The 27,265-nt window shown below is 47.5% G+C and overlaps 1 protein-coding gene across 6 annotated transcripts in view; it reads right to left on the reverse strand.

Annotated features, from left to right (window-relative positions):
* WWC1 (WW and C2 domain containing 1) overlaps positions 1 to 27,265 on the reverse strand; it is a 175,589-nt gene that overhangs the window by 22,895 nt on the left and 125,429 nt on the right. For all 6 annotated transcript variants that reach the window (XM_050794638.1, XM_050794637.1, XM_050794635.1 and 3 more), the window contains 8 exons: positions 25,782 to 25,871; positions 23,502 to 24,037; positions 19,501 to 19,609; positions 18,858 to 18,938; positions 17,422 to 17,508; positions 16,204 to 16,396; positions 5,421 to 5,573; positions 3,299 to 3,390 (listed from right to left, as the gene is read on the reverse strand). In XM_050794638.1, the coding sequence (XP_050650595.1) occupies positions 3,299 to 3,390; positions 5,421 to 5,573; positions 16,204 to 16,396; positions 17,422 to 17,508; positions 18,858 to 18,938; positions 19,501 to 19,609; positions 23,502 to 24,037; positions 25,782 to 25,871 (1,341 nt within the window). The remainder of the gene's footprint in view (positions 1 to 3,298; positions 3,391 to 5,420; positions 5,574 to 16,203; positions 16,397 to 17,421; positions 17,509 to 18,857; positions 18,939 to 19,500; positions 19,610 to 23,501; positions 24,038 to 25,781; positions 25,872 to 27,265) is intronic.

The following is a 27,265-nucleotide window of genomic DNA, read 5'->3' on the forward strand; positions in this document are numbered from 1 at the left end:
GTAAGGGAGAAGAGTAAAACAAGGATCAGTAAACTATAGCCCGTGGGCCAAATCCTGCCTGCTGCTTTGTTTTGGACAGTCTAAGCCATGAATGGTTTTTATATTTTAAAATGACTGAAAAAAAAATCAAAAGGGGAATACTTGGTGAAAAGGTGCAAATTATATAAAATGCAAATTTCAGTGTCCATAAATGACATTTCCGTGGAACACAGACACTGTCATTGGTTTAAATACTGCCTACGGCTGCTTTCACACTGCAACAGCAGAGGTGAGGGGATGCAACAGAATTCCTACAGCCCACAAGGCAAACAATATTTACCATCTGGCCCTTTCCAGAAATCAACTGCTGACCTCTGGAGTAAAAGATATTAAGGAAGGGCGCCTTCTGAGACTAAATATATAATTTGGGGCTCTAAGAGAATAATAATATGGAAGAGTTATTGAATGCTTCCTCTAGGTCAGGGTCTGTGTTAAGTGCTTATCATGCATAATTGTACTGAATTTTGCAAAATACACCATGACATAGTAGTTGTTTTCTAAATCTCTATTTCACAGACGAGGAGACGGAAGTTTACAGCTGTGATATTCAGCCTAGGCTCCACATTAGAATCACCCAGGGAGCTTTTAAAACTTACTAATGCTCAGTAAGGTCTTACTGATCAGAAACAGAATCCCAGAATGAAGTTGGCTGAGCTAGACTCCAGATCCATATCTGTCTGAATTTAAAGCACAGGCACTTAAGACCAACTTATTCTTCCTTCCAAATGGCAAGATTCATAGGCTGTGGCCATTTCCTACGTGGGATTTACCGTATTTCCAGCCAGTATTGAGGAATGTTCCTTCTCTCTTTCCTAACAATAATGTGGACCACGTATTGAGGGTCTACTGTGTGCTTTGCACTCGATCTTCATCAGTGCCTTTCCCTTGAGTCTCTTTCAGTAACCTTATATAGTCAGTATTATTTCCTCAGTTTTCAGATGAGGCTCAGACAAGGTTAGAGCGACTTGCCCGGCAGTGACACAAAGTGTCGGCTTCTGTGGTGCTGGTCACATTCTGCTTCTTGATTTGATGCTAGTTACAGAGTTTTGCTTTCCGAAAATTCACTGAGCTCTCTGCTTAGGTGAATTTTCTGTAAGAATTTTACACTACAATAAAAAGTTTCAAAAATACTTTGCCTAAGGTGACACAAAAACATGAAGAATCCAAGATTCAAACCCTAGTCTCTGTCATTGTTTCTTAAAGTGTATGATGAGATCTTTCTCATAATACAAGGAATTAAATAGCACCGAATCACAAAGTGAGGAAGTTGTCCCCTTTTCAATTCTTGTTCAGACATTTTGATTACAACAAGGAGAAAGTCTCTGGCAATAGCATGTCTTCAGCGTTGCTGAAACACTTGCTAACCTTTTTTTTTTTTTTTTTAATAACGGGAGAGAAGGCTCAGGCTTAGCAAGCAATATCTCTAACTAGACTTTAATAATATTGCTTTATTTTCATGACTTTGTGTTTTCCACAGTTACCTTTTGAAGCAGACTTGGCTCTTGGTCTACCCAGTATCCACTTTTTCCCTTAGTAACAGAAATTTGATTTTTGTACCCAAATAACTGATCTCATTCTCCAATCTCCCTGCAGTTAGGCAGGCTAAGTGGCTAAGCTTGGCCAATGAGAAGCAAGCAGAAGTTGCTGTGTGGGACATTCAGGAATGCTTCTTAGTTAAAAGGTACACAGGCATGCTCTCTTTTATCTTTCCTATTTCCTGATGGTTACCTGGCCTGATGGCTGGTGATCCAGCAGCCATCTTGGGCTATAAAGCAGCCTGAGTGATGGAGGTCACATAGTAAAGACAGCAAAGCAGACAGAGGAAAGGAGCCTAGATTCCCAATAACACCGTGGGGTTGACAGAATTGGATAGCCTTGGATTGCTTCCTCCGTTGTTTTTTTTTTTTGAGACAGAGTCTCACTCTGTCACCTAGGCTGGAGTGCGGTGGTGCAATCTCGGTTCACTGCAACCTTGTCCTCCTGGATTCAAGCAATTGTCCCTGCCTCAGCCTCCCGAGTAGCTGAGATTAAATACATAATTTGGGGCTCTAAGAGAATAATAATATGGAAGAGTTATTGAATGCTTCCTCTAGGTCAGGGTCTGTGTTAAGTGCTTATCATGCATAATTTTACTGAATTTTGCAAAATACCCCATTACAGGTGCCCACCACCATGCCTGGCTAATTTTTGTATTTTTTAGTAGAGATGGGGTTTCGCCATGTTGGCCAGACTGGTCTCGAACTCCTGACCTCAGGTGATCCATCCGCCTCGGGCTCCCAAAGTGCTGGGATTACAGGTGTGAGCCACTATGCTCGGCCTCTCCCATTATTTTTAAATTGTTTTTGAGATGAGGTTTCACTATGGGTTCAAGCAATCCTCCTGCCTCCTGCCTCAGCCTCCTGAATAGCTGGGATTACATTCTTCTTCTTTTTTCTTCTTCTTCTTCTTTCTCTTCCCCCCTCCTCCCCTCCCCACTCCCCTCCTCTCCCCTCCCCTCGTCTCTCTCTCTCTTTCTCTCTCTCTCTCTCTCTTTTGAGACAGAATCTTGCTCTATCACCCAGGTTGGAGTGCAGTGGCACAATCTCAGCTCACTGCAACCTCCCCCTCCTGGGTTCAAGTGATTCTCCTGTCTCAGCCTCCTGAGTAGCTGGGATTACAGGCGTGCACCACCACGCCCAGCTAATTTTTGTATTTTTAGTAGAGACGGGGTTTCAACATGTTGGTCAGGCTGGTCTTGAACTCCTGACCTCATGATCCGCCCACCTCGGCTTCCCAAAGTGTTGGATTTACAGGCATGAGCTACCATGCCTGCGCCTCTTATTCTTAAGTGAAGAAGAAGTAAACTTCTATCTTATTTCTGTCTAATATTTCTGCTCTCCATTCCTGAAAGTCAAATGCAATTCCCAAGGACTCTTTACTTTATGGCAAACTACACAAATTTTCCATTTAGAGTAACATAAAGTTTCTCCTTTTTTTTTTTTAAGCAAAATAAAGGTCACTATATCAAGATAAAGAATAACATTAGGTGTGAACTAGCATAGGTGACTCATGGGAAACAAAATGGCAAATTCGAAAGGAATTCTGGGAACCATCGTACTAGGTTACATTGCCTTTTTGCCTGTAGAGAACCCATGAGGAGAGGGTTTCTCAGTCTTCCCAGTGGAACCCTTCTCTTAGTTGCACTGGCATTTGGGGATCTCATTGCTGGGCCTAGATCCAGGCAGGGCAGCTCCTGGGGCCCAAGGGTGTGCTCACTCACCAGCTGTCTTCCAGCGTCTGTGTGCTGCTCCTGCCCTCCTGCCTCTTCTCCAGCTCCACCGCTGTCTGTTCCAACAGAGCAGACACAGCGTCCTATAGAGACAAAGGCTGCTGGGTCATTGGGTACAATGTAGGTGCCACCCTACCTGCCAGGAATCAGAGCATCTCAGACCTGTGACCCTCCCAGTGAACTGATGGTCAAACCAAAGACCAGAGTGGTCAAGTGTCTTGCCCAAGGTCACTGACTGGAAAAATTGTCCTTAATTTCTCCAACTAGCAGTTCTCCAGAGAATAGCCCCTGTATGTACGAACATACTCAGCATCGTGGTGGAAGACAGCCAAGTTTAGCAGTGAAGTGAGACAGAATGAAGGTCTCTGACTGTAAGGAGACCACAGCATCATCAGACCAACATGTGAACCATCAATAACATAATGCATAATGCACTGTCTCTTTTTGGAGTGAGAGACCTGAGTTTGAGACCTAGCTTTGCTGAGGAGATGTACATCTTAATGTAATTTGGTTATCTCTCTGAGACTTGGTAAACTGTACATAATAAACGGAATAGTGCCTGATGCAAAAGGAAGTACAGAAAATGATGATGATGATGATGAAAAAGAAGGTGGGGGTGGGGAGGGAAAGGAGAGGAGGAAGAGAAAGAGAAAAAGAAACTAGACTTAATTGATCTATTTGCTACCCTTATCTTTACCTGTATGTCCCAACCTATCCTCTGCATAGAAATTCTAGGCAGTGGCTGTCCAAACTAACCAAGTACTGACAGAAGGAACAACCTCTACAGAGAGGAAAGGATCACTACAGAGAATTACAAGAAAACCTGAATCCAAAACACTCTATCTAACTTTTTGATGTGGTCAGGATCCCATAGGAGTCCAATACCCCATAGGTAAGACTAACTTCACTGCTCAACTGAGTCCTGACCAGTCTGCCTGGCCAGTAGGTGTGGGCTTTCCAAATGGGGGAGACAGTTTAAGGATATTTTAATGTGTTAAAGCGTACTGCACTAACTAAAATGAAAAAACATATTTTTTCACTGAAAATAGGCAAATGTAAGATTTTTTTTTTCTTTTTTTCTTTTCTTTTCTTTTTTTTTTCTGAGATGGAGTCTTGCTCTCTTGCCCAGGCTGGAGTGCAATGATGTAATCTTGGCTCAATGCAACCTCTGCCTCCCCGGTTCAAGTAATTCTCCTGCCTCAGCCTCCCTAGTAGCTAGGATTACAGACGACTGCCATCATGCTTGGTTAATTTTTGGAATTTTAGTAGAGACAGGGTTTCGCCATGTTGGCCAGGCTAGTTTTGAACTCAGAGAGATCTACTCAAGAGATCCTCCTGCCTCAGCCTCCTAAAGTGCTGGGATTACAGGCACGAGCCACCATGCCCGGCGAAGATTTTCAAGTAAGAGTCACGATGGAACAGTTACCACGTGCTCTTTACATATATTTCTTCAAAGCATCATAAAAACTTTTTTCTCTTTTTAATAATTAATTATTATTATTATTATTATTTTTGTAGAGATAGGCCTCACCATGTTGCCCAGGCTTGTCTTGAATTCCTGGCCTCAAGAGATCCTCCTGCCTCGGCCTCCCAAAGTGCTGGGATTATAGGCCTGAGGCACCGTGCCCATCCTCATAACAACCTTTTAAGGCTCACATTAGACATGAAAAATTGGATGCTCAGGGAGGCCATATGACTGACCTAGCCCTCTGATTCTCTTCCCATGACTTCCAGCTGCCTCTTATACAAAGCCTCCACTGTGGACCTTGAACAAAGTAGGGGTCCAAGAATGGTTCATCTTTTACCTTCCACAGTTTTCTATCTCCTTCTCCATTTCATTTGTAAAAAATCATGAATTAAGTTTTCGTGAGCCAAGTGGTATTAGGTAGAACAAAGGACAGGAGGAAGCACAGATGTGGAAGAAAGCAGTTGTGGAAGGGGAGCCGCCTGCCCCTTAGTGGAGATCTCTCCTTCCCTGTCTTCTTCTCCTACCTCCTCCGCCCCATTTTTCTCCTCTCGTGATGCCTGACCACCTCCAGTTCTGGGAGAGGCTTTCCCTTCCAACATCCAGGTGCTGCCTTGTGGGAGGGTGGCACACCTGGTCCCAGCTCACCGTGCTTGCAGGCCCTGGGGCAGGGGCCGTGACTCCCACTGGCTTGAGCTCCCTGCTCTGTTTCTTCAAGTATTTGTAGCTGAGGAGGTTGTACCAGCGAGTCGACCTCTCCCCAGACCTGCAGACCTCCGCCAGGCTGATCTGGGCGCCTCCCTGTTGGGATGGAAACAAGGAGAACATAAGCGGGGCAGAGGGGGGAACCAAGTGTCAGGGAATCTGGTTCACGGAGACAGTATGGAGAAAACACCACTCCAGATAAGACGGAGGGATCCTGGCAGGAAGATAGGCCAAGTTGTTAACATTTCCAATAACTCATTTGTCGTTCATTCATTCGTTGATCGGTTTAATCATTTGCCAAATCTTTATTGAGGACTTATCCTATGAATTTTTTTTAAATAAACAAAACTATGCTAAAAAAAAAAAAAAAAACCTTTAGTTTACCATCTTTGCTGCTTTTAAGTGCAATTTCAGTGGTATTAAACATTACGCACATTGTTGTAAAAGAGATCTACTGAACATTCTCATCTTGCAAATCTGAAAGCTTTGCCTCCCGGGTTCACACCATTCTCCTGCCTCAGCCTCCCAAGTAGCTGAACTACAGGCACCCGCCACCACTAATTTTTTGTATTTTTAGTACAGATGGGGTTTCACCATGTTAGCCAGGATGGTCTCGATCTCCTGACCCCATGATCTGCCCGCCTCGGCCTCCCAGAGTGCTGGGATTACAGGCGTGAGCCACCACACCTGGCAACTCTACACTTATTAAGCAACAACTTCCTTTTTCCCCTCCCTGCAGCCCCTAGTAACCACCACTGTATTTTCTGTTTCTATGAATTTGATGACTTTAGATACCTCATATAAGTGGAATCATACAGTATTTATCTTTTTGTGACTGGCTTACTGAACTTAACAATGCCTTCAAGGTCCATCTATGTTGTAGCGTATATCAGAATTTTATTCCTTTTTTGTTGTTGTTTTTTGGAGGTAAGGTCGCACTCTGTTGCCAGGCTGGAGTGCAGTGGTGTGATCATAGCTCACTGTAATCTCGAACTCCTGGGCTAAGAGATCCCCCTTTTTTTTTTTTTTTTTTTTTTTTTTTTTTTGAGACGGAGTCTCGCTCTGCCGCCCAGGCTGGAGTGCAGTGGCCGGATCTCAGCTCACTGCAACCTCCGCCTCCCGGGTTTACGCCATTCTCCTGCCTCAGCCTCCCCAGTAGCTGGGACTACAGGCGCCCGCCACCTCGCCTGGCTAGTTTTTTGTATTTTTTAGTAGAGACGGGGTTTCACCATGTTAGCCAGGATGGTCTCGATCTCCCGACCTCGTGATCCGCCCGTCTCGGCCTCCCAAAGTGCTGGGATTACAGGCTTGAGCCACCGCGCCCAGCCTGATCCCCCTTTCTTTTTAATGCTGAATAATATTCCATTGTATGGGCATGCTACATTATGCTTATCCAGTCATCTGTTGATGGACATTTGGGTTACTTCTACCTCTTCACTATTGTGAGCAGTGCTGCCATGAACATGAGTGTACTAGTAATTCTTTAAGAACCTGCTTTCAGGGCGGGCATGGTAGCTCATGCCTGTAACTGGAGCACTTTGGGAGGCTGAGGCGGGTGGATCACCTGAGGTCAGGAGTTCGAGACCAGCGTGACCAACATGGAGAAACCCCATTTCTACTAAAAATGCAAAATTAGCCCGCCGTGGTGGCATATTCCTGTAATCCCAGCTACTTGGGAGGGTGGGGCAGGATAACTGCTTGAACCCAGGAGATGGAGGTTGCAGGTGAGCTGAGATCGTGCCATTGTACTCCAGCCTGGGCAACAAGAACAAAACTCTGTCTCAAAAACAAAACAAAACAAAACAACAACAACAACCTGCTTTCAATTATCTCGAATATATGCCCAGAAGTACAATTGCTAGGTCATATGGTAGTTACATTTTAAATTTTTTAGTGGAACTACTATACTGTTCACATCAACACTTGCTAAGGAAGTGCTTATAATCCCACCAACAATGCACACGAGTTCCAATTTCTCTACATCTTCACCATTTTGTGTGGTTTTTTGATAGCCATCATCCAAATATGTGTGAGGTGGTATCTCATTGTGGTTTTGATTTGCATTTCTCTGATAATTAGTAATGTTGAACATCTTTTCACATGGATGTTGGCCATTTGTATATTAATTTTGGAGAAATGTCTATTCAAGTCCTTTCTCCTTTTCACATTGGGTTATTTGATTTTTCTGTTGTTGAATTCCCATTCTGTGTTAGTTATATTAAGCACTAGGTTCTATGTTATGTACTGAGCATAATGATGGTCCCCACATGGTTCCACCTTCTGGGAGCCAGCACTGTCCCAAGGAACTCAGGAACTGAACAAGTAATTAATTCCAAGTGAGGTAGAAAACTGCTTTGTCATTTCTCCTCCACTAAATTTGCAAAAGTTTAAAAAATTGACAACAAATGCTGTTGGTGAGGTTATGGGGAAACAGGCTCTCTCTCACCTTGCTCGTGGGAATGTAAAATGGCAGAAACCTGATGGAAGGAATTTAGTCATATCTAGTAAAAACATAAACGCATTTTGCCCTTCGACCGAGTAATTCTCCTTGTAGCTGTCTATCCCACAGATACACCTGCAGAAATCTGCACAAGTACAAAATGACCCACAAAAGGAGTCTTCATTCTGACCCTCTTTGTAATAGTGAAAGTTTTTTTTTTTTCCTTGAGACAGAGTTTTGCTCTTTTTGCCCAGGCTGCTGGAGTGCAATGGCATGGTCTTGGCTCACCGCAACCTCTGCCTCCCAGGTTCAGCAATTCTCCTGCCTCAGCCTCCAGAGTAGCTGGGATTACAGGCATGTGCCACCACGCCTGGCTATTTTTTTTTTTTTTTTTTTCATATTTCTAGTAGAGACAGGGTTTCTCCATGTTGGTCAGGCTGGTCTTGAACTCCTGACCTCAGGTGATCCGCCCACCTCGGCCTCCCAAAGTGCTGGGATTACAGGTGTGAGGCACCGCGCCCAGCCAACAGCAAAAGATTTTAAACGACCCAAAGGTCCAGCAACAGGGAACAGACTGAAAGAACTATAATCTATCTCTGCAATGGAATATTATGTAGCTGTGTAAAAAAGAGGAAGATCTCTTTATACTGATGCAGAGAGATGGCTAGGCTATACAGTTACGAGAAAAAAAATAGCACGGTGCAGAAAAGAGTACATAATATGCTACCTTTCGTGTAAGAGAGAGGGGGATAAGTATATGTGTCTATAGTCTATGTATATATTGCACCATGTTTGAGGTGCAAGGCGGAGTGAACATGATCATACGTGCACAAGAAATAATGGAAAGATGAAAAAGAAATTAATCAAAGTGGTCACCTATATAGGATAGGTAGTGAGGCTGGGGTGAGGAGAGAGCATGATTTCTCTTCAGTAAACCTTTCCATACAATTTTTCTTTGAGTTATGTAAATATATCCCTTAAACTGAAAACAAATTATAACAAACTAACCTAACTGACTATAAGCTCACAGAAAAGGGAATTATTTCAAGTGACTTAATATTTTTTACTGTTTTGTTTTTCCCCCCTACATCCTCCCTAGAAATTACTACAAACTAATTAATCATTCCTCAGAGGCTTTATTGTTTTGACATGTCCAAAAATGAGCCCTGGTCAGGTTTGGGAAGGTGGTCAGCCTACCTTCCCCTAACACACTAGTGTCGGTGTGTGGAAGGGGCTACCCAGACTCTGTGCTGATGGGTAGTAGAAATACCAAATGCCAGTTTGCAAAATGGACTTGAGCCAAGTGTATTAATCCGTTCTCATGCTAATAAAGGCATACCCGAGACTGAGTAATTTATAAAAGAAAGAGGTTTAGTTGACTCACAGTTCAGCATGGCTGGGGAGGCCTCAGGAAACTTATAATCATGGCAGAAGAGGAAGCAAACACTTCCTTCTTCACATGGTGGCAGCAAAGAGAAGTGGCGAACAAAAGTGGGAAAAGCCCCTTATATAACCATCGGATCTCATGAGAACTCACTCACTATCATGAGACTAGCAGCATGGGGGTAACCGCCCCCATGAGTCAATTACCTCCCACCAGTTCCCTCCCACAACACATGGGGATTATGGGGGCTACAATTCATCAGGATGCATCGGAACGTGGCAGAGCTGTGCTAGGTCTGGGACAGTGAAAGGTGGTTTCTGAGAGCACAGTGGTGAGTGGGGAGAGGAAGAAAGCACGATGCTGACACTTCGCTTGTTTAGCACCAGCTTCCTCATCTGGAAAACAGGGAAAACAACTCCTACCTACCCGCCTATTGGGAGGATCAGAGTGAATTAAATGCTTGGCACACTTCAGGCACCCAGAATAAATGTACATATATATAAATATTTGTCTATTGCTCATTTATTCATTCAATAAAAACTCCCTAAGCCCTTCGCAGACTCTGGAACCACAGAAGCATGTAAGATATGATTCTTCCCCAAAACGGCTCATGGTTTCCTAGGGAGATAGACAGCTATGTTGGATATTACAGTTCAGAACATGCCAGGCCATGTGTGAGGTATGAGGGGAAAGGACCAGGATCACAGCTTTGAGGTGTAACACTTCCAGCAGATTATTATTAATTCTAACAAGATATACTGTTTATCTGGGGCCGGCTCACAGCTGTGAGTATTGTCTACCTCAGTAAACTGGATGCACCTTTGAGGGCATTTACGTATTCATTCATTCATTTATTCAACACACAAAAACGTGCTGAGAAATCTCATGTGCCAGGCACTGTTCTGGGTGCTGGAGACAGAGCAGAATTGAAGGCAGATAAATATTCCTGCCCCATGACTTTATATTTGCGTCTAGGGGAATCAGATAACAACTCCATAGGTAAACTCCTTACTGTGTTTCATCGAATCTAAGATGCCATCTTTAAAAGTGTACCATTATTTTATGCACCAAGAAAGAGAAATAGTTGCCAATTAAACTATAACTTGTCATCTAGTACACAGTGCATCTTGATTTCAGAAATAAAATGTAAAGATAACACGTACCCTAGAATCTATGAGGTACAGTGAAATGTTAGGTGATAAAAGGTGGTGTAGAGAAAAATACTACAGGGAAGGGGGCTAGAAGGGGATAAGAGAGCAGAGAGGGTAATGGGATTTACATAGGGTGGAAGACCTCACTGAGAAGGTGACATTTGAACAAAGTCCGGAAGGAGGTGAGGGAACACCTGGGAGGACAGGATGCCAGGCAGAGGACACAGCAAGTGCAAAGGCCTGGAGGGGAGCACATGTTGGCATATTCAAGGAACACGAGGCTGGAGGAAGAGTTTTGCAGATATAATCCCAGAGATAAGAAGTGGCCAAATCCCAAGGGGCCTTGGAGGCCAGGCAAAGGACACAGGTGTTGACTCTAGGTGGAGACATAAGCCATCATAAGGTTTTAGCAAAAGAATGGCATGCACTGATTTACATTTAAATAGGATTAGTTTGGCTACTTTGTTGAAAAAAGAGGAAGGGGAAATGGACAGAAGCTGGGAGACCAAGTAGGAGATGGCTGCCATCATCCAAGGAAGGAAAGACAGTGGCTTGGGTCTGGGGAAGTGGTGAGAAGTGGGATGTACGGTTCTTTTGAAGGTGGAGCTAAGAGGATGGGGTAAGGGAAAGAGAGGGGTTACGGATGACTGCAGGGTGTCTGAGCTGAGCAATGGAAGAATGAGATTGCCATTGGCTGAGACAGTGGACACACAGGATGAAAGGTCAGGGGCATTCTTGTGGCCATGTTAGTTTGAGGTCCTATTTTATGTTTAAGTGAAAATGCAGAACAGGCAGTTGAAATAAGAGATTCGAGGGGTGTGGGGAGGCCCAGGCTGGAGCCCTGCACTTGGGATGGGTTTGCAACTGGGAGATAAAATGAGATCACCAAGGAAACGAGTAGAAAAGGGGAGGATCAAGGACCCAGCCCTGGGCCCTCTGAGATAGGGAGGTCAGGGAAATGAGGAAGAACCAGCAAAGGAGACCAAGATGCTAGAGGTGAGGGGAGAACACTGGAAGAGCAAGGTAACCAGGAGGCCAAGCAAGGGCAAAGGATGTTGAGGGAGGTGGAGTCAGCAACTGCGGCAAGTGTAGCTGGCAGGTCCAGAAGGAAGATGGAGAACTGGCCTCTGGTCTGGTAACAAGGAGCTCACTGATGAACATGATGAGGACACCCTTGGTACAAAGATGAGGGCCAGGCTAGGCACGGTGGCTCGCGCCTGTAATCCTACCACTTTAGGAGGACAAGGTGGGCGGATCACTTGAGGTCAGAAGTTTGAGACTAGCATGGCCAACATGGTGAAACCTCACTCTACTAAAAATACAGAAAATTAGCCAGGTGTGGTAATGCGTGCCTGTAGTCCCAGCTACTTGGGAGGCTGAGGCAGGAGAATGGCTTGGACCCAAGAAGTGGAGGTTGCAATGAGCCGAGATCATGCCATTGCCCTCCAGTCTGGGTGACAGAGTGAGACTCTCTCTCAAAAATTAAAAAATAAAAGTAAAAAAATATTAAAAAAAGAAAGATGAGGGCCAAAGTCCACGTAGATTGGGTTACAGAGAGGAAGGGAACACCTCTTTCAAGTTTTTCTATAAATAAAGCGAAAGAAACAATGTAGTAGTTGGAAGTGGAAATGGGGCGAAAAAGTTTTAGGTTGGGTGTGGTGGCTCACACCTGTAACCCCAGTCCTTTGGGAGGCTGAGGCAGGAGGACTCCCTGAGCCCAGGAGTTCAACCAGCCTGGGCAACATAGTGAGACTCCATCTCTACAAAAAATACAAAAATTAGCCAGGCATGGTGTCATGTGCCTATAGTCCCAGCTACTGGGGAGGCTGAAATGGGAGTATCACTTGAGCCCAGAAGGTCAAGGCTGCTGTGAGCCGAGTTCACAGCACTGCATTCCAGCCTGGGCAACAAAGCAAGATCCTCAGTCAAAAAAACGTTTGTTTTGTTTTGAGCATGGGAGAAATAATAGCATGATGGTATACTGATAGGCTGGATCCAGTGGAAGAGGGAAAATTGAAGACAGAGGAAAGAGCAGAATGGCTGCTGGAGTAATGTCCTTATGAGAAAGTGGGGGCGCTGGCCTCAGACAGGAGTGCGGAAGGCCCATCCTCAGAAGCCAGGGAAATGGCAGAATTTACAAGAACAGCTAGATATGGTATGGGGGCCCTCTTCTGAGTCTGTTCTGTCTTCTCTCCCTGAGAGAAGTATGAATTAGTCATTGTGATGAGTGGGTGAGTAAATCATCCAGGGAGATACAGTATGATTTCTGGGCAGCATTCAGGGCTCATGGGAAGTGAGTGATTACCATTTCCAAATGACACCATACAGCGTGGTTGTGTGCATTTTTTTTCCAGTTGCTCAGTTGGAGAGGAGGGGGTGGAGAGCTCGCTTTGACAGGGCTGGGGTTTTGCCAAGTTAGTATGCCAAAGTGAGAGGGAGCAAGGGAACGGTTGTAATGGTGAACCATAGGACGTAAGTGGGGCCTGAGAAGCAGGCTAGCTCGAGAGAGCCTGGGCTGGGTGGCACTGAACGCAGCAGTAGAGCAGTGGGCAACTAGGCCCCCTGCGATGCCATGCTAGGGCATTTGGTGGAACTGTTGCCTGCGATATTGGGAAGGTGGGCTGTGTAGTCCTCCAAACCTGTAATCTGGGTCTGGGGACATGAGAGACACTCATAGTAACCTCCTGAGAAGTGGCATGGTGTGATGGCTACACATAAGGAAGCTGGAGTCTCTGTTCAAATCCAGGCTTCGCCATCTTCTCCTTGGATGACCTGGCAGGTTACTTAGCCTTTCTGGGCCTTGATCCCTTATCTTCCTGGGGTGATCGCGAAGATTAAATGAGATACTGCACACGAAGTTCTTAGCCCACTGGTAGACACATAGACTCAGCTCAGTACAGATGCTATTGCTGCCTGGCTGAAAACGGACTGGGGATTCCACACACCCTGCTGCCCGGAGTCTCTGCGTGGGAGCGGACAGGCCCTTTTTCCTCCCATCTCACTTCCTCTCCTCCTCCAGCCACCAAAATACGACAGCCTGACACTCCATGTCCCCACCGCATACGGGAAAGGAGGTTTCCCATTGGCCGCAGGCAGAGACAAGCCACAGTGAGATGAGCGCTTTGGCTGCTGCTATGGCAACCAGCAATGACCAGACTTCAATTAGGAAGGAGGAATAAAAGGCATCCAATTAGGAGAAGAAAATAGGATTTAGCCTCTTCTCATTTAGGAATGCCCAGAGCCAAGGGAATGCTTCGCTGGAGGAGACCAGGCTTGCCAACCCCTTCAAGTCACCACCCCCACCTCTGAGCTCCAGGGAGCCCTGTGCTGGCAAAAAGATAACACAGAGGCACTGACGTGTGTGGACTTCGGAGGTAGACCCGCTGGGGTTCAAATATGGCTCCTGCCACTTTCCTAACTGTGTGATCTAGGAAAAGTCTTTCGCCTCTTTGTGCCTCAGTTTCTCCACTGGAATATGCTACCTATTTTGCAAGGTTGGAGCGAGGATCAATAGAGATAATGGGCTGGCACGGTGGCTCATACCTGTAATCCCAGCACTTTAGGAGGCGGAGGCAGGCGGATCACTTGAGGTCAGGAGTTTAAGATCAGCCTGGGCAACATGGCGAAACCCCGCCTCTACTAAAAATACAAAAATTAGCCAGGTATGGTGGTGTGCGCCTGTGGTCCCAGCTACTCGGGAGTCTAAGGCAGGAGAACTGCTTGAACCTGGGAGGCGAAGGTTTCAGTGAGCTGTGATCACGCCACTGCACTCCAGAGACTGAAAGCGAGACTCAGTCTAAAACTAAAGAAAAAAAAAAAACAGAGATAATGCATGTAAAGAGCTTAGCTCAGTGCCTGCCATATAAACTGCATCCTACTGGCATTAATTATTGCATTATTGTCAGTAACAACATCATTGGCCTCACCTGGGAGCTTGTTAGAAATGCAGACTTTCAGGTTCTGCTCCAGACTTGCTGAATCAGAATCTGCATTTTAGCCAGAGCTCCAGGTAACTTGTGTGCATGGTACAGTTTGAGGCGCTGCTTTAGCGCCTTGTTTAGTCTTCAGAGAACCACCTCCAGGAAGGCAGTATGAGCCAGATTTTACAGATAAGGGAAATGAGACTGAGAATTGAAGATTGTGAGGAGACACAGCTGGAAGGGCAAGCCTGGTGACAGCCCCAGGCCACAATCCAAGGATGTGGCCCCACAATGCCATGATAGAGAAGGGTTTTACAGAGCATGAAGATCAAGGCAAGGATGGAGAGCAAAGAGATTCCCTTCTCTGGGCAAACGCCTGTGAGTTACAGCAGGAGAAAGGGGTGAGCCCTCCGAGAAGGCAGTGAGAAGCTCCACATTCCAGCTTCCAGACATGGAGGCAGGAGAGGTTTGGAGAGGTGTACACATCTTGTTTCTCCCCTTTGCACGCATCCCACATTTTCCTCCATCACTTCAACCCATCCATTTCCAACACGGCCCTCCTCACAGTTTGTTTACATCTTAGCCATCAATGCTGGCGCCTTGTCTGTTTGGCTCCCCATTGAATCCCCAGCCGCAGACACAGGGGTGGGGACACAACAAGCTCCCAGTACAGATCTGAGCACGAGTGGAGCAACCTTCTAGGTATAATGCCCACGCTTGGGCTCCTTCGTGCTCACAGTTGAGGTATCATTAAAATACTCTAACACTAAATGGCATCAGGGTTAACAAAGCCCTTTACTTCTTTTAATTCACTTGTACATCGTAAGCCCGAGTTAGCTATTATATAAATCCCCCTTCTACAGATGGGAAAGCTGAGTATCTGTCTGCACTTGGGTCTGCCTGTCTCTTAGGACACAATGTACCTGGGCTACTTCATTCCCAGTCCTGACTCCTGCCAATGCAGTGAGAGATGGAAGCCAGGGGAGGTCAGTTTCAGGGAGGAGACTAGCAATGGCCCCATTCAATGAGAACCCACTGTGGGTCAGACACTTGAATGGGTGCTTTACGGGTGCTATCTCAATCCTTATAAAGATCCTTCTAGTGGGCATGATGGAGGCATTATCATTTGCATTTTATGGATAAGAAAAATGAGGATCAGAGATGTTATGTACTTTGCCCAAGGTCATCCAGCTATACAGCAAGTGGTAAAGGTGGGATGTGAAGGCCTATGTGTTTGTTTTCATTATTCTGTGTGTTTTTTTTTTTTTTTTTTGGACACAGGGTTCTGCTGTTGCCCAGGCCAGAATACTGTGGCATGTCAGCTCACTGCAGCTCAAGGGATCCTCCCATCTCAGCCTCCAGAGTAGCTAGGACTACAAGCATGCACCCAAGCCTGGCTAATTTTTTCTGTAGAGATGGGGTCTTGCTGTGTTGCCAGGCTGCTCTCGAACTCCTGCACTTGAGCGATCCTCTGGCCTTGACCTCCCAAAGGGTTGGGATTACAGACAAAAGCCACCACACAGCCATAGTCTGTGCTTATCTAATCTCTCATGCTGTAGAGTAAAGCTGCGGCATGCGGCGTTTTCCAGCTTCTGCCAGTTTCAGAAGGCACTTTCTGGTCCTTTATTCTTCTTCTCGCGAAAGACTTCCTTCCCTCCTGCCCTAAGTCTGAGAACAACATTCACCTGTGGAAGCCTTGCTGCCTAGACTCCAAGATGAGCCTGATTGATAGCACAACCTGCGTCTCCTTCAAGCCTTCTTCCTGAAGCTCAGGGTGGACCAATCTCCATACACACAGAAGGCCAACCAGCCAGCCAGACACGGCCCTTACCAGGCACTCTTCCAGATGGCTCCTGTCAGTGGTACAGACATCGACTCTTAAGGTCTTCTGGTGAAGGGCTGGATAGGACATGGATACCCAGAACACCTCATTGAACACTAGAGTGTCTGAGGCGTCCAGGGGCCGGGTCCGGAACAGGCAGGTGGTGCTTTCAGAGCAAGGAAGGACAGCCACGCGGATATTCCTAGAGGGAGACAGAACCGCAGGAAACCTTGGGTCAGCCCATGTCTGGGGTTTAAGTGTTGAACTAAACAGCTGCTGAAATCCCTAAGCAAACAACAGTGGATGAGAGTTTGTAGAAGTGAGGAATCTGGGGAATCAGGCCCCATACACTGGAAGAAACTTTGACAAATCGAACAAAATTCCAGATGCATTTGTCCTTTGGTCCAGACCCTTCACTTCTAGGCATCATCCCACAGATACCCCTGCCTGAGTACCAGTGAGTTATGGAGAAGGCTATTCAGCCTGGCACCATCTGGGTGGGCAAAAGACTGAAAATGACCCAAGCATCCCATCTTGTCTTCCTTCTGTTTTGTCTGCCTTCCTGTCCTTCCTTCTTCCCATATTTGCCACCCTCACAGGCTGGCTGGGTGTAGACCACAGACACATAAGCTTCTGTTGCCACCCTCTGGGCCTTATGATCCGAGAAAACTTGTAGGCAGATGAGTGCAATAAAGGATAAACCCATCTACCATGGGAGGAGCCCGCATGCGGACAGAGCAGGTGTTTGCATCCTATCAGCATCAAGGTAACATGCAGTCACACCCCTCCAAGAGAAGCACAGTGACTGGTGCTGACTTGGAAAGAGAAGACCCAGCTCTCTCTGTAAGAAACACTTGAGCTTTGGAGAAGATAAAACAGACTGTGACCATTTCTCTCCATGAGGCTCAAAGTCCAGGAGGGTAGAGCCCAGGAAGGATCTGCTCACCACCCCATTCCTAGAGCTGGCATTCAGCAGGTGCTCAGCATGCCACAGGGCAGGAATTCACACAGTCATCTAGAGTGCTTGTCTTTACAGTTGGTGTGCTTGCCATTGTGCCTGTATTCACATGCACAGTACTGACATTTAGCATCACAGCCATATGCATTACAAACCCACAGTGTCTTGACATGGCCCATAATTGGATCAGGACAGGGCAGAAAAGTGACCCCCAGGGGTGACTCCGGAGGGTGAGAGTATGATACACACCCATCCAGCTACATACTCACACTTTCTGGTCTTGTTGCTGCAACAGAGCAGAAAGGTTACTCAGCTGGATGATTAATATTGCAAATTGCTTATTCTTCTCATCATACCTGAAATGAAAAGGGGCATATGAAGTACCTATTAATAATACACTCATCTCTCTCATTTCTTCTCTCTGTTAAAAGTCACAGGACGTGGCTGTTGGCTGCCCTGCGGACTATGGTGAGCTCAAGAGCACGGGCCCAGTGCTTTGCTGCCATGCAGGGATGTAGAGCTAGAGCTGTCAATTGTTTGAAAAAAAATTTTTCTTTTTTGAAACAGGGTCTCACTCTGTCATCCAGGTTGAGTTCAGTGGCATGATCAGGGCTCATGGTAGCCTCGACCTCCCAGGCTCAGGTGATCCTCCCACCTCAGCCTCCTAAGTAGCTAGGACTACAGGTGTGCACCACCACATCCAGCTAATTTTTTGTATTTTTAGTAGAGATGGGGTTTCATCATGTTGCCTGAGCTGGTCCTAAACTCCTGGAATCAAGTGATCCATCTGCCTTGGCCTCCCAAAGCGTTGGGATTACAGGTGTGAGCCACCACGCCTAGTCAGTTGTCTGAATTTTTAAAAAGAACCCATAAATGTGGGTGAAATTTCATGATATGATAATATTGTCAACTAATTCCTATTAAAAAATACTGAAGGCCAGGTGTGGTGGCTCATGCCTATAATCTCAGCACTTTGGGAGGCCGAGGCAGGCAGATCATTTGAGGTCAGGAGTTTGAGACCAGCCTGGCCAACATGGTGAAACCCCATCTCTATTAAAAATACAAAAGTTAGCCAGGCGTGGTGGCACACGCCTGTAATCCCAGCTACTCAGGAGGCTGAGGCAGGAGAATCGCTTGAACCCAGGAGGCAGAGGTTGCAGCGAGCTAAATCGCACCACTGCACTACAGCCTGGGTGACAGGTGAGACCCTGTCTCCAAAAAAAAAAAAAAAAAAAAAACAACAACAACAAAAAAATTGAGATCATCCTCCAACAAGAGAAAACAAAAAGAACCACCATGTGTGTATTGACCCAATCTGGGCTGCAGCCCCCAGCGATCAGCTTCCATCCAGGTCAATGAAACCTAGATGGGATGGAAAGACAAAAGCCACAGCAACAATGAACAAACATACTGAGAGGCAGGAGGTCTCAGTCCCAGTCCTGGCTCTGCCACCAGCCAGCTCCGTGAGTTGGGCCAAGTCATAAGGTCTTTTAAAACCTCATTTCTCCTATCTGTAAAGCGGACGGCTGGGAGGTGAGGAATGAATCAGCGTCCCTTCAGTTAAGAAGCTGCAATGGCCAGCAGGTCCTGCTGGTGCTGCCCTCCACCCTGGGCGGCTGTGAAGGTAAATGCAGGGGAATGCTGCGGATGAAGAAGGGACTCCACACAGACGGTTCCTTCTGTCCTCATTGTCCTTGTCACTTACTTCAGGGCAATCTGAACTCGGGCCGCACCCAATGCTTCCGATTCGTCACTGTCAAACGCAGCAGCTTCTGAAGCACCCAGTCTGAAAGGCAACAGGGGAGGGGGAGTTAGGCTTCCTTGCAGTGAACAAACTGCTTTGGGAGGCTGGGGTTACATCCCCAGGAAGGAAAGTTGGGGTCTGCTCAGCTTCCCTCCAGGTCCTTTTTTAAATTTTAATTAAAAAAACTTTTTAGAGATCGGGTCTCACTATTTTGCCCAGGCTGGTCTCGAACTCCTGGCGTCAAGTGATCCTCCCATTGAAGCCTCCCAAGTAGCTGGGATTACAGACTCACACCACTATGCCCAGCTTGGACTCCTCTCTTAAGGGGCCTGGCCTTCCTCTAGCGCTTGCTCCTTAGCCATACACCTTTTTCGTAGCTACCACAGAACTAGCACTCCCCTAAACCCGAAGCATCTCTAACCCCAGGAGAAGTTATGCTGTCTGTGCCTTGGGCTGCCAAGAGGAAGGTGGGGTCATGCCCTCTTGGGGCTCCTCCCACACACTGTGGGGGCCAAAACCTAAGCCACCCCACAGGCCTAGGCTCTGGATATTCAAAGTTCATGGCTTACGTGGCCACAGAGAGAGCCAGCACCCAGACACCCACCTCTGCACGGAAGCCTCGTACACACCACTGTCCCCAGCCACTGACTCGTCCGATACCGCGGCTGAGACACAGGCCACTTTCAGGCCACACCCCTGGGCCGTATTCACAGCTAGAGAAGGAAAATGGAAAGTCAGGTTCAGGAACCAGAAAACTGTCTTTGCAACTCCCAATTTTGTTTTGTTTTTGAGGCAGGGTCTCACTCATCCAGGCTGGAGTGCAGCGGCATGATCGTGGCTCACTGCAGCCTCGACCACTCTGGGTTCTGGTGATCCTCCCACCTCTGCCTCCCAAGTTCTGGAACTACAGGCATGTGCCACCATACCCAGATAATTTTTAAATTATTATTATTTTGTTGCAGAGATGGGGTTTTGCCATATTGCCCAGGTTAGTCTTGAACTCTTGGTCTCAAGAAATCCGCCTGCTTTGACCTTCCAAAGTGCTGGGATTACAGGCGTGAGCCATCGTGGATGAAAGATGGTTCCACCAAATTCCAACCACCTCTAAATGCTAAAGCAAAAAAAAAATGTTTTAAGTTTGCTTTAGGGTGATGGAAGGAGTCACACGTAATTTTGTGTTTTACCATCCCAGGCTCTGGAGTCGAACTGCCTGGATTCAAATCCAGTTCCACCACTTACTACTTCATGACCTTGAGACACTGACTTAATCCTGTTAAGCCCCAGATGCCTCATTTGGAAAACTTGGATAATAATACCTACTTATTATTATCCAAGTTGAGAGGACTCAGCGAGACATTATAGGGGAAATCCTTAATATAGAGATTGGTGCAGGCAGGCAAAGTGCTCTACACAACTCATTACAGCTATCCTTATTGCCACTACTATTCCTATCACTGTGGATATCTATACTTTCAATGGCAAAAACCGCAATTACTTTGCACCAACCTAATAGATCCATCCCTACCCACCTGGGGCAAAATAACAGCCCCTGGACCCTCAGGACAGAGAAGGGAGAGATTAAGCACCCGTTCTTCCACTGCCTATCCCTTTCCACTCCTAATTCAGCTCCTCCTCTTCCCTACCCTTAACAGGGGCCCTTGAAAGTCTCTGATCTGAGGCTCATAACTAAGCACTCAACACATGCTGCACATTCCTTCCTTGCCCAAGTAATGAACACCCACGATATGCCAGGCCCATTGCCATGTTCGGAACTACAAAGATGAATAAGACAGTTCCTGCCCTCCTTGCAGGGGGGAAGGCCAGATCCAGATCTTACAATCTCACAGCTAACACCTCTGAGCACCTGCGGACAGACTGGAGAAGGGCAACGGCTCGTAGCATTGAGGGGCACAGAGTCCGGGGCATGGCAGGCTGGCGATGGCGATGGGTGACAAGGCGGGTCTGGGAGACGGCAAGTGCTGGCGATGGGGAAGCCAAGCCTGTGTCCCGTGCCTGCTGAGCCCGTGGAGACCTCCTGCTTTCAGACCCACACATCTCCACCCTCCACTAAACCACTTAAGGAGATTAATTTGTCTGCTGACTGAACAGCAGCACTAATCACATAACCTGCTTAGCGTCTGAGCTCTGCCTGGCATTGCTCGCTGTAGGGAAGGCTTCTGGAGATGGCACGAAGGAAATGCCATCCCGAGACCTGTGTGTGCCCAGCCTAATGTGCTGTCTTAGGCCCACAAGCCCCAAGGACACTGTTGGGGAGGGGAGAGGAGGGGGTCACTTCACAGGACATAGCTGGGGTCTGAGTGTCCTGACTTGGCTTAATATTGCCATCAGAGGCACGCCCCTTGAGCCTCGTTAGAGATTCCACCTGTGCCCCCTCCTCTCCAGGGAACAATTTTCTGAAGCTTGCCGCCTGCTATAGTAGGGCGCTTGCTTTTATTTTGAGAGCACTCAGCAAGACTCCCTTCCTGATGAGGGAAATCCAGGGATCTCCCGGCTCCTCTTCTAAGGAAACACTGGCACTCAAGGCCTTTGTTAACAAGGAAACCTCATTTCCCTACCATGCTCCCCCGGCCCCTGCACACAAATGGACAATTCTGGGCACAGCAGCAGCACTCCTGCCCATGCCTGGAGCCACGGGGCTAATATGGGTCTGGCTGCTTCTAGCTGGCCTCACCTGGAGCCAGGAGCACAAGCTTTTTGTAGACAGAACTCGGCACATGGATAATAGTGTGCATTCTGAGCAGGTGGTCCTTGTGCCAGTCCCGGTCTTGCCATTTCACTCTGTGGGACTAACCTCAGACAAATCTTTTAACCTCACTGTGCCTCACTTTTTTCATCTTTAAGATGGAGATAAAAGGGACAGGGCTTGGTGGTTCACGCCTGTAATCCCAGCACTTTGGGAGGCCAAGACGGGTGGATCAACTGAGGTCAGGAGTTCAAGACCAGCCTGGTCAACATGGTGAAAGCCCGTCTTTACTAAAAATACAAAAAATTAGCCAGGCATGGTGGCGTGCACCTGTAATCCCAGCTACTTGGGAGGCCAAGGCAGGAGAATCGCTTGAACCCAGGAGGTGGAGGTTGCAGTGAGCCAGGATGGCGCCACTGCACTCCAGCCTGGGTTACAGAGTGAGACTCCGTCTCCAAAAAAAAAGAGAAAAGATTAAAAATAGCAAACACTTCCCAGAGGTGTTGTGAGGCTTAAATGAGTAAATATGCACAGAAGTACCTGAATCCTAAACACCTGTACTATATATAGCATAGCTATGATTATTGTGAGCTATTATTACTGTGGCCAGGAAAGCCAAGGAGGCCCAGGTGAGTTTACCGAGCACCCTACTCAGTCCTGACCTTCACACCCAGAGCCAGATGGGGTTGGTGGGGCCCCAAGCACCAGGATTTGGCATGAATGTGCACACTGAACTGCCTCCCAGCCTAAGGCATGACAATAAAGGGGCTGGGTTCTGGGGCCAGAAAGACTCAGGTTCCTATCCCTGCTTCCTCGCTTGTTGGCTGGGTGACCTAAGGCAAGTGACATCACCTCTCTGAATCTCCAATTCCTCATCAGTGAAATGCACAGAATAGAAATAACCAATTTCCCCATATATTAAGCACATTGCCCAACTCATAATACATCCCCAATAAAAGTTAACTATTATGATTTATTATGTGGTTGCTGCTAAAGATAAAAAGGTTTTCTCCTAATAAATCTTAGCTGTCAATGTCAGCATCATCTTCTGTTTTGAAGATTCCAACTTAAATCCCGACCAACATCCACCAAAGTGTTCCTTCTGACCCCATGCAGAATGGGAGTCAGTTCATATCATTACCAGCTTCAAACAGTCATATGGGTCCCCAGTGCAATTAGGATAAAATCCAAACTCCTTAGCATAGCCCACCAGGCCTTTCAGGATCTGGACTCTGCCTAGTTCTCCAGTGTAGTTGGTAACCCCTACCTCTGACTCACGGCTTCCTGGCTCCCCTTCTATTCCCTTGCTCTGACCTCAGAGATTTTGCTCTTGCTTTTCCCAAGGCTGGCTCCATCTCACCATTCAAGACACCCTCAAATGTCATCTTCTTTCACAACCCAACCTGCCCCGGCAGTCCTACCTCCAACCTGAAAGCCTGGATCACATTCCCTGTTTTATTTCCTTTGTAATGCTTGTTTGGTTGCAGGTTCATTCCCTGTGCCTCCATCTGAACATAAGCTTCATGAGAACAGGGGCCCTGTCTGTCTTCAACACAGAATCCTTAGTGACCAACCCAGTGCCTGACACACAGCGTATCTGTTGAATGAATGGACAGATGAATCCATGTGTATCCATTAGCACAGGATGACCTGACACTTAGTTTTATAAGGTGCTAAATGTCTGTTGGAAGACAGAATCTACTACCAAAAACCCTTCGCACAGGACCTCAAAAATACTGAGCTAATAAATATCCCACTGAATAAATATACTTGCCATACAAAGACCCAGCACACAGAAAGCAGTCAGTAAATATAGACTAGAATGATCACTGGGGGTTCTGAGCACAGAGTATCTCTTTCCCTCTTCCCGGTTCCCACCCTCTGGGCATGGTGCTCTCTACCTTGGCCCAGCTGCTTGCCCTCCGTTCCTGGTTCCTCCAGCCGGTATCTTTCCTGGGTGCTGTTACCAAGGTTCAGTTCACAAAGAGTGGCACTCAGCTCTGGGTCTTCCAACTCCAGGGAGTTGAGGAAAGCATCACCAGCCAGGAGCGGGTCAGCCATGAGAGGGGAACAGGGTGGGGAGGGGGAGGAGAGAGAGGAACGTGGGGACAGGGAGGTCATGGACTTTGGGGTGCCAGACAGGGAACGCAGAGCCTGCAGGCGGCCACCTCCCTCTGCCTTCTGGGTCTTGGCCACCTCGTCCTCATGGATGGTGGTGATGCAGCCCGAAGGCCGGAAGCCGGTGGCCCCCTCCAGGAGCAGAAACTCCACCTTGCTCTGCAGCTCTGAGTCCAGCTGCTCAAAGGGGTCATAGTAGAGGTCAGTGAAGCTGGCTGAAGTGGAGGAGTCCAGGCTGGATGCAACCAGGGAGCCCCGGCTGGACGTGAGGGATCCAGGGCTGCTGCCTGAGGACAGGGACTGCATGCTGCTTGAGAGACTGGGACACCGGGAAGGGAAGGACAGTGAGATGCACACAGTGAAGTGGGCCCCCTGAGACCTTCTGCTGGGCTCTGGAAAGCACCATGATCTCACTAGACTTGCTTGGCAATCTCTAGGGTAGACCCTTCACCCCCATTTCATGGAAAACTGATACCCCAAGAAGGCCATATAATCAAGACATGGCAGAGCTGGGCTTTGGACTCAAGTTAGCTGCCTTAAAAGTTCACTTTTTCCTCTAGATCTGTTTCCCAAAGCTCCAATGGGCTACATTGCATTTGTATATTTTTTCATAGTTGAATCCACTATGAAATAAAAATTTCTTAATGTCTTTCTTGAAATCAACTCACTGGTTTTTTTTTTTTTTGGAGACGGAGTCTTGCTCTGTCGCCCAAGCTGGAGTACAGTGGCACGATCTCGGCTCACTGCAACCTCCGCCTCCTGGGTTTAAGCAATTCTCCTGCCTCAGCCTCCTGAGTATCTGGGACTATAGGCGCCCGCCACCATACCTGGCTAATTTTTTGTATTTTAGTAGAGACGGGGTTTCACCTTGTTGCCCAGGTTAGTCTCAAACTCCTGAGCTCAGGCAATCCACCCACCTCGGCCTCCCAAAGTGGTAGGATTACAGGCGTGAGCCACTGCGCCCACCCCAACTCACTGTTTTAATACTTTAAAACAACTATCTTAAAGAAAACTTTACATCCTAAGTGTAATTTGAAAAGCAGTATCACTTACTACAAAGAGAAGGCCACCATTAGAAAAAAATCTAATGAAACAAAATGTTGTTATTAGATTCCAGTGATGCACTGTTGTTTATGGACGCCCAGGCCTGAGGCTACTTTCTCTGCGTTGTACAGGCAGGTGGCAGTGTGAGTTTCCTGTCTTTTTTTTCTTTTTGGAGACAAGGTCTGGCTCTATCACCCAGGCTGGAGTGTAGTGGCACGATCTCGGCTCACGGTAAGCCTCCTCCCGGGCTTAAGTCATCCTACCACCTCAGCCTCCTGAGTAGCTGGGACCACAGGCATGCACTGCCACACCTGGCTAATTTCTTTTTTTTGTTTTTTTTGAGACGGAGTCTCGCTCTGTCGCCCAGGCTGGAGTGCAGTGGCGCGATCTCGGCTCACTGCAAGCTCCGCCTCCCGGGTTTACGCCATTCTCCTGCCTCAGCCTCCCGAGTAGCTGGGACTACAGGCGCCGGCCACCTCGCCTGGCTAGTTTTTTTTGTATTTTTTTTAGTAGAGACGGGGTTTCACCGCTTTAGCCAGGATGGTCTCGATCTCCTGACCTCGTGATCCGCCCGTCTCGGCCTCCCAAAGTGCTGGGATTACAGGCTTGAGCCACCACGCCCGGCCGCACCTGGCTAATTTCGTAGTTTTAGCAGAAATGGGGTTTCGCCATGTTGCCCAGGCTGGTTTCAAACTTCTGAGCTCAAGCGATCCACCCACCCTGGCCTCGCAAAGTGCTGGGATCACAGGTGTGAGCCATGACACCCAGCCAAGTCTCCTAAGACTTCCTAGTACCTGCCTGGGGCCTTCTTTGTGCTGTCAGTCTGGAGAGGTCAAGACCCCTATTCCTAACCACACCAGGCCACGCCCGAGTCTGCTGACAATCCACTTGCTGTGCTTCTAAACGTCCACACTCAAGCCACGGAGGACAAGTGAAGGGTAGAGCCTGGGCTGGGACACTGAGGACACCCATGTCTGGCCATGGCCAGGGGAGCAGTGGCCTCACCGCCCACCACTCACCTTTTCAGCTGAGAGTGCAGAGTTGCCACCTGCCGAGTGGCTTCCTCCAGTTCTCTCACCAGCTGGTTCCTCTTACTGTTTAACTTTAACCTGGAGGGAGAGAAAGCATGAGAGGGATGCCCTGAAAGGAAGCTCAGGCATGTACTCTTACATGTACACCCAGACCCACAGGCACAAGAACTTTCCGCAAGCATTTGACCATGGCAGCCAGGGAGCTAGAGCATCCACATACATGATAACTGCAGTATCACTCACCCACTATACATATATCAGGCGATCTGCTAGGAACCTTAGGACACGCCTTAATTCAGTCACACAATAATGCTGCATAGTAAGAATGACTTCTACCACTTTACATAAGAGGAAATCGAGGCCCTTAGAGCTGTATAATTTACCTAAAGCTGTGGAATTAGTGGCAGAATTAGGACTTCACCCAACCATACCCTCCTTCTCTCTTCCTTCCTCCCTCTTTCATCTCATATTTACTGAGTGCCCATTTTGTACTGGACCCCTCCCATGGCACTGTGGATAAAGTAGTGAGTGAGCACAGTAGGACTCGTTTCTGTTCTTATGGGGCTTACACTCTACTGGGGAGAACCGATATTAAACAAATACTCAAATAGCTATTTAACACAGTGTATGACAAGGTCCATCAAGAAAAAGTACACAATGGTAGAAAAGAACACAAAAGGAGAGGCCCAATTTGAACTGGCAGGTGAGCCTCTTCCAGCCAAGTGACTCTGTGGCTGAGACTGGCAGTGTGTACCCTGCCCTGTCCCTGGACCAATTTCCCAGCCTTCCCTGCGGCCGGGTGGGCAGGGCATATGACCAAGTTCTGACCAATGGGATATGAGCACAGGTAGTTAAGAACAGTGGGTGTGTCTTCTTCACTGTCTCTTGCATGGACTCTCGTGGACTCAAAGTGGGAGGTGTCGATGGAAAGAGCCTGGGTTCCTGAATGACCACATGGAAGGCTGCCTGTTAACCGGACATACCCAATTAGACATTATACGGACAAGAAATAAGCCTGTTGTGTGAAGCCACAGACACTTTGGGGGCTGTTTCTTGCAGCAGTTAGATTCCTGACTAGTAGAGAAATTTAAGGATGGATAATGGACAGCAGTTGGCTAGGAAAAGTGCAGGAGGAAAGAACATTCCAAGCGGGGGCTTTAGCAGAGACCTCGTCATCTTGAGGTCACCATGACTGTGGGGAGGACAATGGGCAGGAGGCTGAAGACTGAATGCAGGAAGGGTGGCTGTGAGGTGTCACCGAGATGGTGGAAGCTTGAGCAATGCAGAGACAGAGACAGTGCCTAGGCTGCAGGAGCGGGTGAGGCTGAGGGAGTAAATGGGGAAGACTCTGTGGTTACTGCTATGGGCACCCAAGTGGACCTGCAGATGGCATCTGCTAAGAGGAGAAGGCTGAGGCAGGGGAACCCGGGGGACGAGAAGAGCTCTATTATGGATATGTGGGTATGAACGCT

This window comes from Macaca thibetana, chromosome 6 (assembly GCF_024542745.1).
Source record: "Macaca thibetana thibetana isolate TM-01 chromosome 6, ASM2454274v1, whole genome shotgun sequence".
Lineage (NCBI taxonomy): Eukaryota > Metazoa > Chordata > Mammalia > Primates > Cercopithecidae > Macaca > Macaca thibetana.